Below are 14,631 nucleotides of genomic sequence, written 5' to 3' on the forward strand. Positions count from 1 at the left end.
TCCTGCTAACCTTCTTCTCCACTTCTTCCATTGTCTTTCTCATTTTCCTCTCCTCTCCTATGTTCCCTTTCTTTTCCCCTACTTTCATCACCTCTTCTTTTTCATTCTTCCCTTTTCGTTTTCTCCTCTTCTTTGTATATTCTTTTCGTCAATTGCTTTTCACCTTTTTCTAATTTTCTTCACTTCCTTTCTCTATTATTTACCACATTTTGTTCAATTTCTCCTATTTCCCTTAGCTTCATCATTTCTTCGTTCACTTTTCGTTATCTCCATTCCTTTTTCTCTCTTCTTCCTATCCTCATCTCATTTTCCTCTAATTTTCTCCTCATCCATCTCTTTTAGTTTCTTTTGTTCCTCGTATTTTCCTTTTTTCGCCCTTTCCCCTTCATCCTCAATTTTCTTATTCCCCTTGTTCTATTTCTATGTCCCTTCTTTTTATAACATTTTCTTTATTTTTGTCTTCTTTTCTTGTGTTCCTTATGTTGTTTCTTTTTTGTTTTTTTTTTCTCGTCATATTCTTTTTGTTTCCATTTTCTTTATCTCTTACATTTTACATTATTTTCCCCATCTCTTCTTTTTTCCTTCTTTTTCTCATCTTGCTCAGCTCTTCCTCTCCTGCTACTCATATCTTCTTTTCTTCTCTTGTGCTCAGAGAGTCCAGACTTCATGACCATCTTTCTCTAAATGTAAATACTCCACTTGCGTTTGATTCTACTTCCAAGCGCTAGATGTCAGTATAACGGAGAACCCGTCAGTGATCTGGTAACTCTGCTAAATGTATTTCTGTTTTCGACTGCTGGTGCGATATCAGCGCCAACTCTAGGGGAAAGAGGCAGAACCTCACACTGATGCCGGTACAGCTGGTTTGAAGGTCATTGAAATGACATCAAAAGTACCGAAGAGCAATGTTCGTACTTATAATTTCTGTACGTTGATTAAACCAGACGTAAATAAAGCTTGATTTCCCACAAGCCATTTAACAACATGTAAAATACGTAATGAAAGAATGCTGCTTCTTTTTACGTAAAATAACGATGTATTATGTGACTGAATTTTGCACCGGCATCTCGAAATGTGAAGTTTTAATACGAATTCAATTAAGTTCGATCTTTGTTTTACTAGTAAATTCAGAGCGGTCGTGGAGACTAAAGCGGCCGTAAGAGGTTTACCAGACGAATACCCACTGCGCCGTTGTCAAATATAATGATTTTCGTTTGAAATCCATTTCTGTATTATTAATTAAAAGTTTTTGTTCTTAAAAAGAGAAAGTCTTTGATTCATTTTATTTTGCAGATGGTTTCGAAGTATACATTAACTGGGCTTTCACAGCTTTCGTTGTTATTGCTTAAACAATATTTTAAAATTAACAGCAAAGAAGATTTGAAATTAAATTTCAATATTGCTGAATATGAAACTGTCTTAAAACTTCGGGGCAAATATGGCAAATGCTCTTGTTATCGGTATGTTATTGCCATCTGGAGCTGAGTTGGCATTCACACTTTTTTAAACTAAAATGTAGAGTCTAGTTCTCTGTAGAGATTATTAATTATCATATTTTTACTTTATTGTTATAAAATAATTCCTAGAAATATTGCATACTACATAGTCAAGTTTAACTACACTTTAATTCTAATATCACTCACAACAGTTTAATCAAATACTGCTATCATTGATTGTTCGTGGGTTATTATTGGCGGTGTAAAACATTCACTACATCATTGGAAAAAGAACTAAAGAAGAGACTAGTGAAGTGCTTTGTGTGGAGTGTGGCATTGTATGAGGCAGAAACATGGACATTACGACGAAGTGAAGAGAAGCGAATAGAAGCATTTGAAATGTGGATATGGAGAAGAATGGAACGTGTGAAGTGGACAGACAGAATAAGAAATGAAGCTGTGTTGGAAAGAGTGTGTGAAGAAAGAATAATACTGAAACTGATCAGGAAGAGGAAAAGGAATTGGTTGGGTCACTGGATGAGAAGAAACTGCCTACTGAAGGATGCACTGGAAGGAACGGTAAACGGGAGAAGAATTCGGGGTAGAAGAAGATATCAGATCATAGACGACATTAAGATATATGAATCATATGAGGCAACGAAGAGGAAGGCAGAAAATAGGAAAGAGTGGAGAAAGCTGGCTTTGCAGTGAAAGACCTGCCCTTGGGCAAAACACTAAATGAAGTGAATAGAAAAGTTTTTACCGAAACACAAAAATTATAATTAAGTAATATCGGGAAAGAAATAACAGAAAAAAATAAAAATTAACATACAAGAGAGACAATGGGAAAAATAAATAAACTCGGAAATAACACTCATCCGGAAGCATATATAAACATTTTAATGTTTGCAAACTACCAGGTTATTATACAAAAAAAAAAAGTGAAAATTTTATACAACATGTAATACAGTATATCATTTAAACCAATTATGTGAGAAATATAATTTTAAAATATCAAGAAAACTAAAGTTATATTCTTTAAAGGAGGATAGCCAATACGTTCTAAGATCATTATAAATGAAAATGCAACTGAACAAATGTCTAATTTGTACTTTTTAGGATTTGGTATAACTTATGAATGAGAAAAAGATGTAGATAACAAACTTAATAAATTCCAAATGATGTGTGGTATAATTCAGAGAACATTAAAAAATAAAACAAGACACAGAAAGCTGAAGTTTTATAAAGTACCTACGACTACATCTGTTCTAACCTATGGAAGTGAATCATGGAATTAATAAGAAATACAATAACAACAACGGATACTGCAGAAATGTAATTTTTAAGAAAGGTAAAATGTTGCATATTACTGGATCAAATAGGGAATGGAAATAAAATAACATACCTGAACATACTTTCTATTAGCGATCGTATATAAGGAAACAACAATGGATGTAACATATTGAAAGCATGGGAAATCACAGAATAGTGAAACAAATACTAAAAAATAAACCAGACGAAGATGAGAAGTGGGAAGATCCAGAAACAGACGGCTGAGTTAAGACGGAACAGGCTGCAAGCCTAATCTCTAATAGTGAAGAAAAAGAAGAAGAAATTAAATAACAAATGATGGTTGAGAGAAATTCCAAGGATGATATAATAGATATTCGACTACCAACTTTCAGATAACATTTTAGAATTCAGTACACTTCAGACGTAGCGGAAAGACCATGCAACGTAACACCACAGTCTAGTATATACAGTCACGAAGCTTGAGTTTATGAGGGTACTAGGAACAATAGACTGTGCAGATACTATTTCGCATTGTCTGTAATGAGGCGATAGTAGCGATCCTAGTGGTTAGCAACTATCTATGGATGCATATTTACTACGTATTGAGCTTCGTGACTATATACTAGACTGTGGTAACAGTCCCACTCTTGTTACTAAAACTACCATTCTTGTTCAAGTCTTGAATATCTACATAGTAGGCAGTGGTTAGGAAATTTACTCTTACCCAATAATTGAAAAGGAAAATATTGTTACAGGGAGGCAATAACAAGATTACTCCATTGCACGTTTTCAATAAAGCCAAATATTGTTTTAGATGCGTATCAGGAGGGATCTTTCGAGAGTTTTGATGTCCTTTCTGAGTATATAAGGCCTTATCACAACTGCTGATCTCTATAATATTCGATAGTCGATACACTCCTTTCCATCCGCCCGAGGATCGTGATTGTAGCGGAGGCGAGAGCTGTTTACAATCTTGGTGAAGTACTTTGGAGATCTTTGTTGGATATCCCGAGGCCTTCTTATTCCTTGCTGTATGGATTTCGTATTGTGCGTGAGAGGCCGTCCCTAGTGACTACAAAACACGCTAAAGAGCGTTAGGGAGTATTGGAAAACGGTGGTTGTAAGGTTTGCGTTGTAATTTTATTAGAAATATCAGTTACCAACAGGATGTCAAGAAATGACATGTACTTTAATTATTTTATGTAACATCGTTTTCGTTAATTGTGCTACTAATGGGTGGCCACATTTTTAGTTACAAAATAGCACCTAATGGGAAAGTTTCTTATTCAAAGGATGGGAAGTTAGTCTAGAAAAACCTTTAGATACATAAGACTAAAAAAAATATCTACGGTATGAAAAATTCAATGAAGATAAAGATAAAGGGACAGTATGATGCCATAAGGAGAAACACTGATCCAAAACTTGAGAGAAAAAAGAGATGGCAATAACAATATCGGCTTTAATAACAATGACTATGGCAATGACATAATGACGGTAAAAATTACGTCACTAATGTTCAAAATTACGACACTGGCCATTAAAAATACAACACTGACGATGAAAACTACGACACTGAAAAATATAAGATCAACTATGTATATTACGACACCAACAATGAAAATTGCAACACTGAAATAATACAAGACCAACTACGTATATTACGACACAAACAATGAAAATTACAACACTAACATAATACAAGACCGAGTATGTATATTACGACACCAACAATGAAAATTACAACACTGAAATAATACAAGACCAACTATGTATATTACGACACCAATAGTGAAAATTACAACACTGACATAATACAAGACCAAGTATATATGTTACGACACCAACAATGAAAATTACAACACAGAAATAATATAAGACCAGCTATGTATAAGACATCGACCATTAAAATCATGATACTGAAATAATACAAGACCAACTATGTATATTACACAACCAACAATGAAAATTACAACACTAAAATAATACAAGACCAGCTATGTATAAGACATCGACCATTAAAATCATGATACTGAAATAATACAAGACCAACTATGTATATTACACAACCAACAATGAAAATTACAACACTAAAATAATACAAGACCAGCTATGTAGTTAGTTAGTTAGTTAGTTAGTGGGGTTTAAAAAAGGGCGCGTCAGCATCTATGGCTATTTGCGCCCTTACCAGCTATGTATATTACGACACCGACCATTAAAATTACGATACTGAAGTAGCACAAGACCAACTATGTATATTACGACACCGACGATGAAAATTACAACACAGAAATAATATAAGACTACGTATATTACGACACCGATCATTAAAATTACGATACTGAAATAATACAAGACCAACTATATAGGCCCTATATTACGACACCGACTATGAAAATTACGACACTGAAATAATAAAGGGCCAACTACTGCATGTATATTACGACATCGACGATGACAATTACGACACGGACGATAGAAGTTACCACACTCGCAATAGAAATTACTACACTGGCGATGGAATTAGAAGACCGACTATCAATATTACAACAGCGACGATGAAAAAGACAACATCGACGATGAAAATACGACATTGATGTATAGTGTAACGACTATAAATATTACAGTACAACAATGCAAATTAAAACACTCGCGATGAAATTTACAACACTGGCGATGAAATTTACAACACTGGCGATGGAAATTAAAAGCTCGACTTATCAATGTTAGGTCATAGGTGATGAAAATGACCACACTAGCAATATATTTTTTTTAGTAGGTTATTTTACGACGCTTTATCAACAGCTCAGGTTATTTAGCGTCTGAATGAGATGAAGGTGATAATGCCGGTGAAATGAGTCCGGGGTCCAGCACCGAAAGTTACCCAGCATTTGCTCATATTGGATTGAGGGAAAACTCCGGAAAAAACCTCAAGCAGGTAACTTGCCCCGACCGGGAATCGAACCCGGGCCACCTGGTTTCGCGGCCAAACGCGCTGACCGTTACTCCACAGGTGTGGGCACTAGCAATAGGAATTACAACACTGGTGATGGGATTACAAGACCGATTATCAATATTAGGTAACCAGCGATGAGTATTACGACAACGACGATAAAAATTACAACACCGACGTATATTACAGAAACTGCTAAGATTATTACGACACAACAATGAGAATTACTACACTCACGATAAAAATTACAACACTGACGATGAAAATTACGTCTCTGTTTTTGAACATCACTAAACAACTGACGATAACAATGTCAATAATGGTAGCAAAACCAACGATAAAGAAGACACCTGCCAATAGCGACGGCGAGGACACCGAGAATAATTATGAGCAATTACAATGACAAAAATATCGACAGCACCGTCTACAACGACGACACTGACAAAGACGGCTATAATATACCGATAAGAAAGACAATGACAATGATAGTGACAGCTAATAAGAAACAAAGGATGACAATGACAATTAAGGGGTTAGGTACAGCTTACAGCAGTAAAATTTTTGGAAAATTCAACTTTTTTTCTCCATTACTGTATCTTATACAATAATGAAAATTGGTATGTGTAAAACACTGTCCTTCTGCTATATGAAGAAAATATTTTTACGATTTACAAAAAATATTTACATTCTTTTTTCAAAATTCAAAATGGTGCCAGTTTACTGAGCAGTGATGAAGCGTTTCCCTCATAACTCATAAACTTGTTAACTTTTTCATGTTCTCTCTCTTTTATTTTATTGCTGAAATTCATGTTTACAATATCATGCTCTTTCAACTACATTCCTTAATAAAGAATATATTTTTTTATTTTGTGTTAGAAGGGAATACTGATATTTGACAATTTTTAAAATGAATTTATTTTTTATCAGACAATCTATCAAGGTAGAGAAGTGATCTTGCATCATATTGTAGGTATGACATGCATAAATACACACAAAAAATTTCATCACAGAATGGTGGATAGTTTTTTAGTTATGTGGGAAACGCTTCATCACTGCACAGTGAACTGAATTTTGGGGGGAGGGGGCGGAAATATAAAAAAAAAATTGTAAATATATTTTTTTTCATATAGTTACACATATTAATTTTCATTATTGTACAAAATACAGTAATAGAGGAAAAAATGTTGAATATTTCCAAAATTTTACTGCTGTAAGCTGTACCTAACCCTTAAGGCGAAAATGATCACAGTGACGACATCGATGACGCCAATGACCACGACATGTCCTTCTGAGGTAAAAGGCAATGTTAGACGATACTGAAGGACCTACATTTCTTCTACCTCCTTCCTCTCCTCTCTTTCTGTTAGGATTCTCGCTACTCTCACCGTCTTTTTATCCTGCATATCTACAATTTCTTTCATTATTTTCATGTGCAACAGAAAAGCTACTGTCGCCACTGAACCATGGTCTGGGTATATAATTCAAAGTAGGTCTATTCCGTTCCCTTTGACCGCATTCTTCTCCAGCTCCAACAGTTTAACACGTCCCTACACTAGTCCGTGTTGTGGCGACACTACACTCCCCAATAAATGTACAGCGACCACCCCATCCTGTCCGGCTCCGCCCCTCTGTTTCATCACCACCACCCCCTCATTGCAGCACACAATTCCCTGCAGGGAGGTGGACCACCTGATTGAATGCTTTGCAGGCTCATTCGCTCTGTTGCCAGATTTATCTCGACGTTCGAGATTTACATATAAACAACTGTGGTTAGCATTACACTCGGAAAATGGTATTCTTCACTGTAAGGTTCTAGCCGAATCAAAGGGGACCTAATTTCGACCATCGACAGATGCTGTAAGATAGGTGGTAACCGAAGCTTTACTTAGAATTCTTCTGTATGCTGTTATTCTGGTTCTATCATTGGTACATAGATTAACCTTTATTATCCTTCACTGTAAGGTTCTAGCCGAATCAAAGGGGACGTAATTTCGACCACCGACAGATGCTGTAAGATAGGTGGTAACCGAAGTTTTACTTAGAATTCTTCTGTATGCTGTTATTCTGATTCTATCATTGGTACATAGATTAACCTTTATTATCCTTCACTGTAGCCGAATCAAAGGGGACCTAATTTCGACCACCGACAGATGCTGTAAGATAGGTGGTAACCGAAGCTTTACTTAGAATTCTTCTGTATGCTGTTATTCTGGTTCTATCATTGGTACATAGATTAACCTTTATTATCCTTCACTGTAAGGTTCTAGCCGAATCAAAGGGGACCTAATTTCGACCACCGACAATGCTGTAAGATAGGTGGTAACCGAAGCTTTACTTAGAATTCTTCTGTATGCTGTTGTTCTGGTTCTATCATTGGTACATAGATTAACCTTTATTATCCTTTCATCGTCTATTAAATTTAAAAAAATCCATACTTTAAAATGCAATACATATACAAGGTTAACAGTAAGTAATGTCATTAATTTCAGGAGGTTATTCTTTGAGATATTTCAATAAAAAAAGTTTAATGAAATTTTGCTCGTTTTTGCTTCCTTTCCGAGAAAGAAATTGTTTTATGTGAAACATCTCATAGCGTTTTTGAGAAAGCTTTTGAATTTTCAATAAGCTCAGTCAATTTAAGAGAGCAATGTATTATGATATTAAATTATTAAAAGAATTTTAGTTTCTTCCTTTAAATGTGCAGAAATTTGATCCGAATATATGTAACGTTTTAAAATTCCTTTTCAGAACGAAAAGTTACGTTTGTTGGAATCAAATTTTTGCACATTTAAAGAACAAAACTAAAATGTATGTATGTATGTATGTATGTATGTATGTATGTATGTATGTATGTATGTATGTATGTATGTATGTATGTATGTATGTATGTATGTATGTATGTATGTATGTATGTATGTATGTATGTATGTATGTATGTATGTATCCAATGCCTACCCACTTCACTTTACGTGATTCGGGTTCCGCATATTGCGGATAGATGGCAGGACTATGACCCATTTTCTGGTTGTACACCACTTCGGCGGGCCACACTGTACATGATGTGTACCTGTGGAGAGTTATGTCGTGTACTAGGGTGAGTGTGTAAGTGTAGTGTCTGGAATGATGATGATGATGATGATGATGACGGTGATGATGATGATGGTGATGAAGATGAAGAAGGGAGATGGGGAAACCCAGTGCCGGCACCTAGCCTGTCGAATAGCACCAAGGGGGCAGCAAGGCTTAACGTCCCCGTCCGACGGACTAATCACTGTCAATAGTGACACATGCCTTCTCTTCATATGCACTGCGGAGAGATTTGGGATTTACTACAGGCATTTTGGTGCATAATCTAGTGATTAGAAGTTGTAAACCGCCACTTTTCCTAGTCCCGAGGTAGAAATTTTACATGAATTTTCTGACCCCGCCGGGAATCGAACCTGGGCCGGCTAGTCTGGAGGCAGACACGCTACCACAGAGCTAACTCTGAATCATTTGAATCATTTACTATCATAATACACTGTTCTCTTAAACTGGCTGAGCATATTGGGAATTCAATCAATGACTTTCCCAAATCACGCTATGAAATATTTAATATAAAACATATTTATCTCCAAAAGGAAGCAAAAGCGAGCAAAATTGCACTAAACGTTTTGTTTCAAATATCTCAAAGAATAACCCCCTGAAATTAATGACATTACTTGTAATGGTTATTCAACTTCTGGTTAATCAAGGGATCTTAATCAATTAGCGAGCGAAGGGAGCATAGGCGCCGATTTTTGGGGGGGGGGGGTAGCACTTTCTACTCCCTCAACTTATAGGGCCAGGGACATCGGCCCCTAAATAAAATTAATAGAGGGCCTTCGCCCACCCCTCTCCCCACCCAAGTAAGTCCAAGAGAGATTCTTCGTATTGAAAAACTAATTTGATTGAAAAATGAAACAGAACTTAAGCTAAGAAAGGATATTTCAGATTCATAGAGATGGCCAGCTGTCGCATTGAATATATTAGTGACGCAACCCACAATGTCCCTCCCTTTCTTTCCTTTGTATTTGAGATAGGCGAAACACATCATGCAATGGTAACTCCCCTTATTTGTCTATGATCCACATTTTTTCACTTCACTTAAATTTTTTCAACTGTTGCGACCGAACAGTGCTGCTCTTGAGTAGAGTCACATAAGTAGGCTTGGAATGTTGGGGACCAATAATAATAATAATAATAATAATAATAATAATAATAATAATAATAATGATGATTTATTTAACCTGGCAGAGTTAAGACCATAGGATGCGTTACGATGATTTCAAGTTGACTACTATCCGTTTACCAGTCAGTACTCTAGCATGCATAAACAGTGCACCTGCTGAATATTCCGTTTGCCAGTCACTACCGTAGCATGCGTAAACAGTGTATCTGCTGAATAATAATGCCGAAGGTTAAAGGTTCTCAGACGCATATTTTTGTAGCGGAATTTGGTGAGTGTTTTGAAGTGAATGACATTGTATAACATTATATGTAAATTATGTAATACAAACATACGAGGTGACAAGCGATATTATATACAGACACATTGTAGCTCAAGAAAAGAAAGGAGGAAACAAACCCACGAATAATTATATGATAATTCTTCTAGATATAACGAAAGGTAGGCCTACGTAAACATACAGAGCTCCTACAAAATACCTTTCCGGTTTCAAATACATGTCATTTACGTTCTATGAATCTGAGATGCATGAAAATAGTACCAATGGAAAGGGAAACTCAAAAAGTTTAGTTCCTTACCTTAAAAATGTTCGATGTATTCCCCCTTGGTAACACGGCACACATCAAATCTATAGTCAAGTTCCACGTAGGTACGCGGATTTTCCGACCCCCAGATTCTGAGGTTATGTCTGTTCAGCTTACCAGAAAGATGAAAAGTGGTTTCGTTAGAAAACACCACAGAACGAATAAATCCTTCATTGTTTTCAATTAAAAAAACCTAAAGTTTTCAATTATGCAGAAATTTATTCGTAGCACTTTGTCCTCTGGTTTTAGGGCTTGCAGTAACTGTAGCCGGTACGGATGAAATCGCAACCGCTTGGAGTTACTTGCATAAGTAATAATTTTCATTTTATTCGTGGAAAATTCCAAATAAATATACCGGTAACTCGAATTTTTTAATTTCCCTAAAAAATTTACAAGCAACTAATGTTTCTCGTAAATTTATCCATAACCTCGAAAACTCTCCTGGCATTACCTATGATGTGTTATCATTAATTCCTAATGTATCCAGTCCATCTAAAATACTGTGTATATTTCCGTTTGTCACCATTTATCTATTCGTCTATCCATTAAACGTCCTACGAACAAACACCTACCTTCCGTCTTGCAATATATATATATATATATATATATATATATATATATATATATATGTGTGTGTGTGTGTGTGTGTGTTTGTGTGTGTGTGTGTGTGTGTGTATGTAGAATACAGGTAAGCAAATTGTTCCAGCATTAAGGACCGTGCCGTGTCGAGTCTCGAATCAAAACAAGTGAAAAACAGTAAAGATGGCTATGTAATGTATTCCGAATAAATTATTCCTGGACCAGGGACTTTAGCTAGCTTGGTAGATACTGAAAAATATCAAGTTAAAATAAGTAATGTGTTTGATTAGCGAATAATTTTTTTTCCCCCCTGGCCCCAAAAAAAATTGTACTTTCCCTTGCACAAAAATAAACAGCGAATGAAAGGGAAATAATTTCCCTGGAATGATTACGTACTTCACAAACATCTCTGTAAAGCCACCAGCGTAGCTCGTTCGGTTAAGACGCTTGCCTACCGATTCGGAGCTGCGCTCGGGCGCGGGTTCGATTCCCGCTTGGGCTGATTACCTGATTGGGTTTTTTCCGAGGTTTTCCCCAACAGTAAGACAAATGTCAGGTAATCTATGGCGAATCCTCGGTCTCATCTCGCCAAATATCATCTCGCTATCACAAATCTCATGGACGCTAAATAACCTCGTAGTTGACACAGCGTCGTTAAATAACCAAGTAAAAAAAAACATCTCTGTATAGTAAGTGGGCATTCATTTCTTCTCGCAACGTTACGGAACGGTTTTTAACCACTTACCTGTATTCTAGAGTCGTTTCTGTATGTACGTATCTGACCATTTTATTTTAGCCAGTTTTTCAAATTGTTTCTATTTTCACACTCCCGGTACTCTCTATTAACCAATCAACTCATTTAGAACAGCCCTGTGTTTACAAAGATGGGAACACTCCAACGAATACACCTTCGAAGTAGAAAACCGCCACTTCAGAATTACAGGTATATAATACAGATTGTTAAAAATGCTGCCTTCAGCATTCAAATCAATATATATTTCTGTTTTTATTTATGGCACATGTATCGGCACAGACATCCTTCACTAAACGTAGCAAGTTAGTTGATAAGTACACTTACGTTTCATCTGAATGAAGTTCAGCTGCTCGATGGCCCTCAGAACTGACTTGTCTTCAAGTGTGAGGTCAAACTCGTGTGAAATTCTGGGTGACGTCACAACATCCTTGTGCCAAGTGATGTCCACGTTCGCAACCCTTGTGATGAGCATGGAGCCAACCTGAAAATATTAATTATTCCATTTCACACTACGACGAATTTGAAAACTTTATAGTCTTATAGATAAAAATAATTAACCCTAGAATGCTATCGTACGAAATTTTGACGTATAATGGATGAACAATTCATCCCCACTATTTTTCCCGCCAAGCGAGTCCCTTTTTCTTTTAGTTATGCTTCGCCACTGCATTTCATACATTAGACATACAAGGTGTTAAGAAAAAAGTATTCAATATTTTAGGAGGTGCTAGTATGCATCAAAACAAGGAAAAAATGTCTAATAAACATGGGTCCTACAACACACACTTTCTGAGATCTAAACACTTGTTCATAGGAGGTGCTCAATGTGACGTCCATTCATGGTAATGCTTCCTCTGCCCTTCGGCGTAAGGAATCACGCACTCTTTGTGAAATTGACCTGGTTGTTCTTGATAACAAAAAGTCTAGGGAATTTAGGTTTGAGGAACGAGCAGGCCAAGGTGTGGGGCCTCCCCAGTCAATCCAGCAGTCCTGAAATGTCAGCGTCAGGTGTTCACGCTCATTGCGGAAAAAATGTGTTGGTGTGCCATCATGCATGAACCACATCTGTAGTCTTTGCTGACATGGCACATACTCCAGCAAGGTAGGCAATACATTAATTAGAAAATCCTGATAACGAGCCCCAATTAATCTCTGTGGTAGCACGTATGGCCTTTAATCTATCGCCGATAACGCCTGCCCATACGTTGATTGAGAATCGGTGCTGATGCCTTGTTTCTTCATCTACATGGAAATGTTTATCAGCCCACACATGCTGATTACGAAAATTCACATCACCATCTCTGCTGAACCCTGTTCATATCCGCAACCAGACTTTTCTTTTCAGTATTCCTTGCGACGTATCAGTATTCCATGTCAGGGGTGTCAATTACGGTATGATTATCTGGTAGCCTGCTGTATTGTGGGGCAGAAAAATGCATTGCCATAAATGGATGTAACGTTGAGCATCTCCTATGAACAAGTGTTCAGATCTCAGAAAGTATGTGTTGTAGGACTCATGTTTATTGGACATTTTTTCCTTGTTTTAATGCATACTATCACCTCCTAAAATATTGGATACTTTTTAACACCCTGTATAGATAAGAAGGCAGAGAATTATGCAAACATAATAGAGGTAGTTGTAAGTTTCTTTAATGACATTTTTAATTGCAGAGATTATTCAGTTTAAAGTGTGGAATATACTGAAGATTCTTTCAAAATTCAACGCGATCAAACTAGCAGTTTTGTATTTAGAAAATGTAAGAATTTATATTTTTCTGACTTTTAGACCATCTAATCTGTGCAATAGAACCTAAAATCAAATTTCGCAATAATGTATGTATGTAATAGGCCTAAACTTCCCGCATGGAATGCTATACAATACACTCTTCAGGAGCAATACTACCAACATCCCTTTATATCGGTTGGAAGCCTCATTTTGCCAGTTGCCGTCACTCCCCCACCCATGATTATTCAGACAGAAAGAACGCTACCCTGAAGGTTAGTCATCACCCTAATAACTGAATAGTCATAGAGAAATAAGGGGCTGCAATGGGGATGATCAGTTTCTCATATGGGAATTATACGAAGGGGTGAAGACCTCCCCTACTACAATATGCTGTTTTTCCTGAATATCTTAACAATAATATAACACACTTTTGTTTTATATGAAGGGTCACACATGCTGAATTGTGGTTTCTCGCCACTTCAAAGACGGGGGTAAAGGGGAAAATCTGAATTGCAGACATGCAGCAAGGAGTGGTACAACATATGATGATACTGCGATTTCTTTTATGTAGAATTCATTTTTCTCCGTACCGAGTATGAACACCTGTTTTGGCATCTGTGGTAAAATAAAAAAAGCGGATGAATTTCAAATGTTTATTATGAGCCACAGCTGAATGCTAATGTTGTTAGTAGTTAGGCCATGAACCAGTATGACTTGTGCCACCACGCCCAATGACACCACCTCCTCTCGCTACGAGCATGAGGGCATCGAATTTGTGTATTAAGTTAGCCGTGTTACGCGGCCTCTCAGTAATATCTCGGCATCGAGAGCAGTTACAGACGTATGTGACCAGTCGCTTTATTTGTAACCAACAGTTCTGCAATAATAAAGTGACCATTTATCTCATGTACTAATGCACCAATGGAGTGTAAGAATTTATTGAGTTTTAACCAATCGAAGTCCTGTACCAACTGCAATCTTCTCGCATCGGACGTGCATTTGTTTAATATATATATATATTTTTTTTTTCGCTCCTGATGTTCAGATGCTGTATTTTTTCATTGTTTCTTTAACAATATTGTGGGCCGTGATATTGCATAAT

General features: G+C 36.6%; 1 protein-coding gene across 2 annotated transcripts in view; it reads right to left on the reverse strand.

Moving 5' to 3' along the window:
- LOC138693074 (E3 ubiquitin-protein ligase TRIM9-like) overlaps window positions 1-14,631 on the reverse strand; it is a 409,349-nt gene that overhangs the window by 126,069 nt on the left and 268,649 nt on the right. For both annotated transcript variants that reach the window (XM_069816661.1, XM_069816669.1), the window contains exon 4: window positions 12,128-12,284. In XM_069816661.1, the coding sequence (XP_069672762.1) occupies window positions 12,128-12,284 (157 nt within the window). The remainder of the gene's footprint in view (window positions 1-12,127; window positions 12,285-14,631) is intronic.

The sequence above is a fragment of the Periplaneta americana genome, chromosome 2 (assembly GCF_040183065.1).
Source record: "Periplaneta americana isolate PAMFEO1 chromosome 2, P.americana_PAMFEO1_priV1, whole genome shotgun sequence".
In the NCBI taxonomy this organism is placed as follows: Eukaryota; Metazoa; Arthropoda; class Insecta; order Blattodea; family Blattidae; genus Periplaneta; species Periplaneta americana.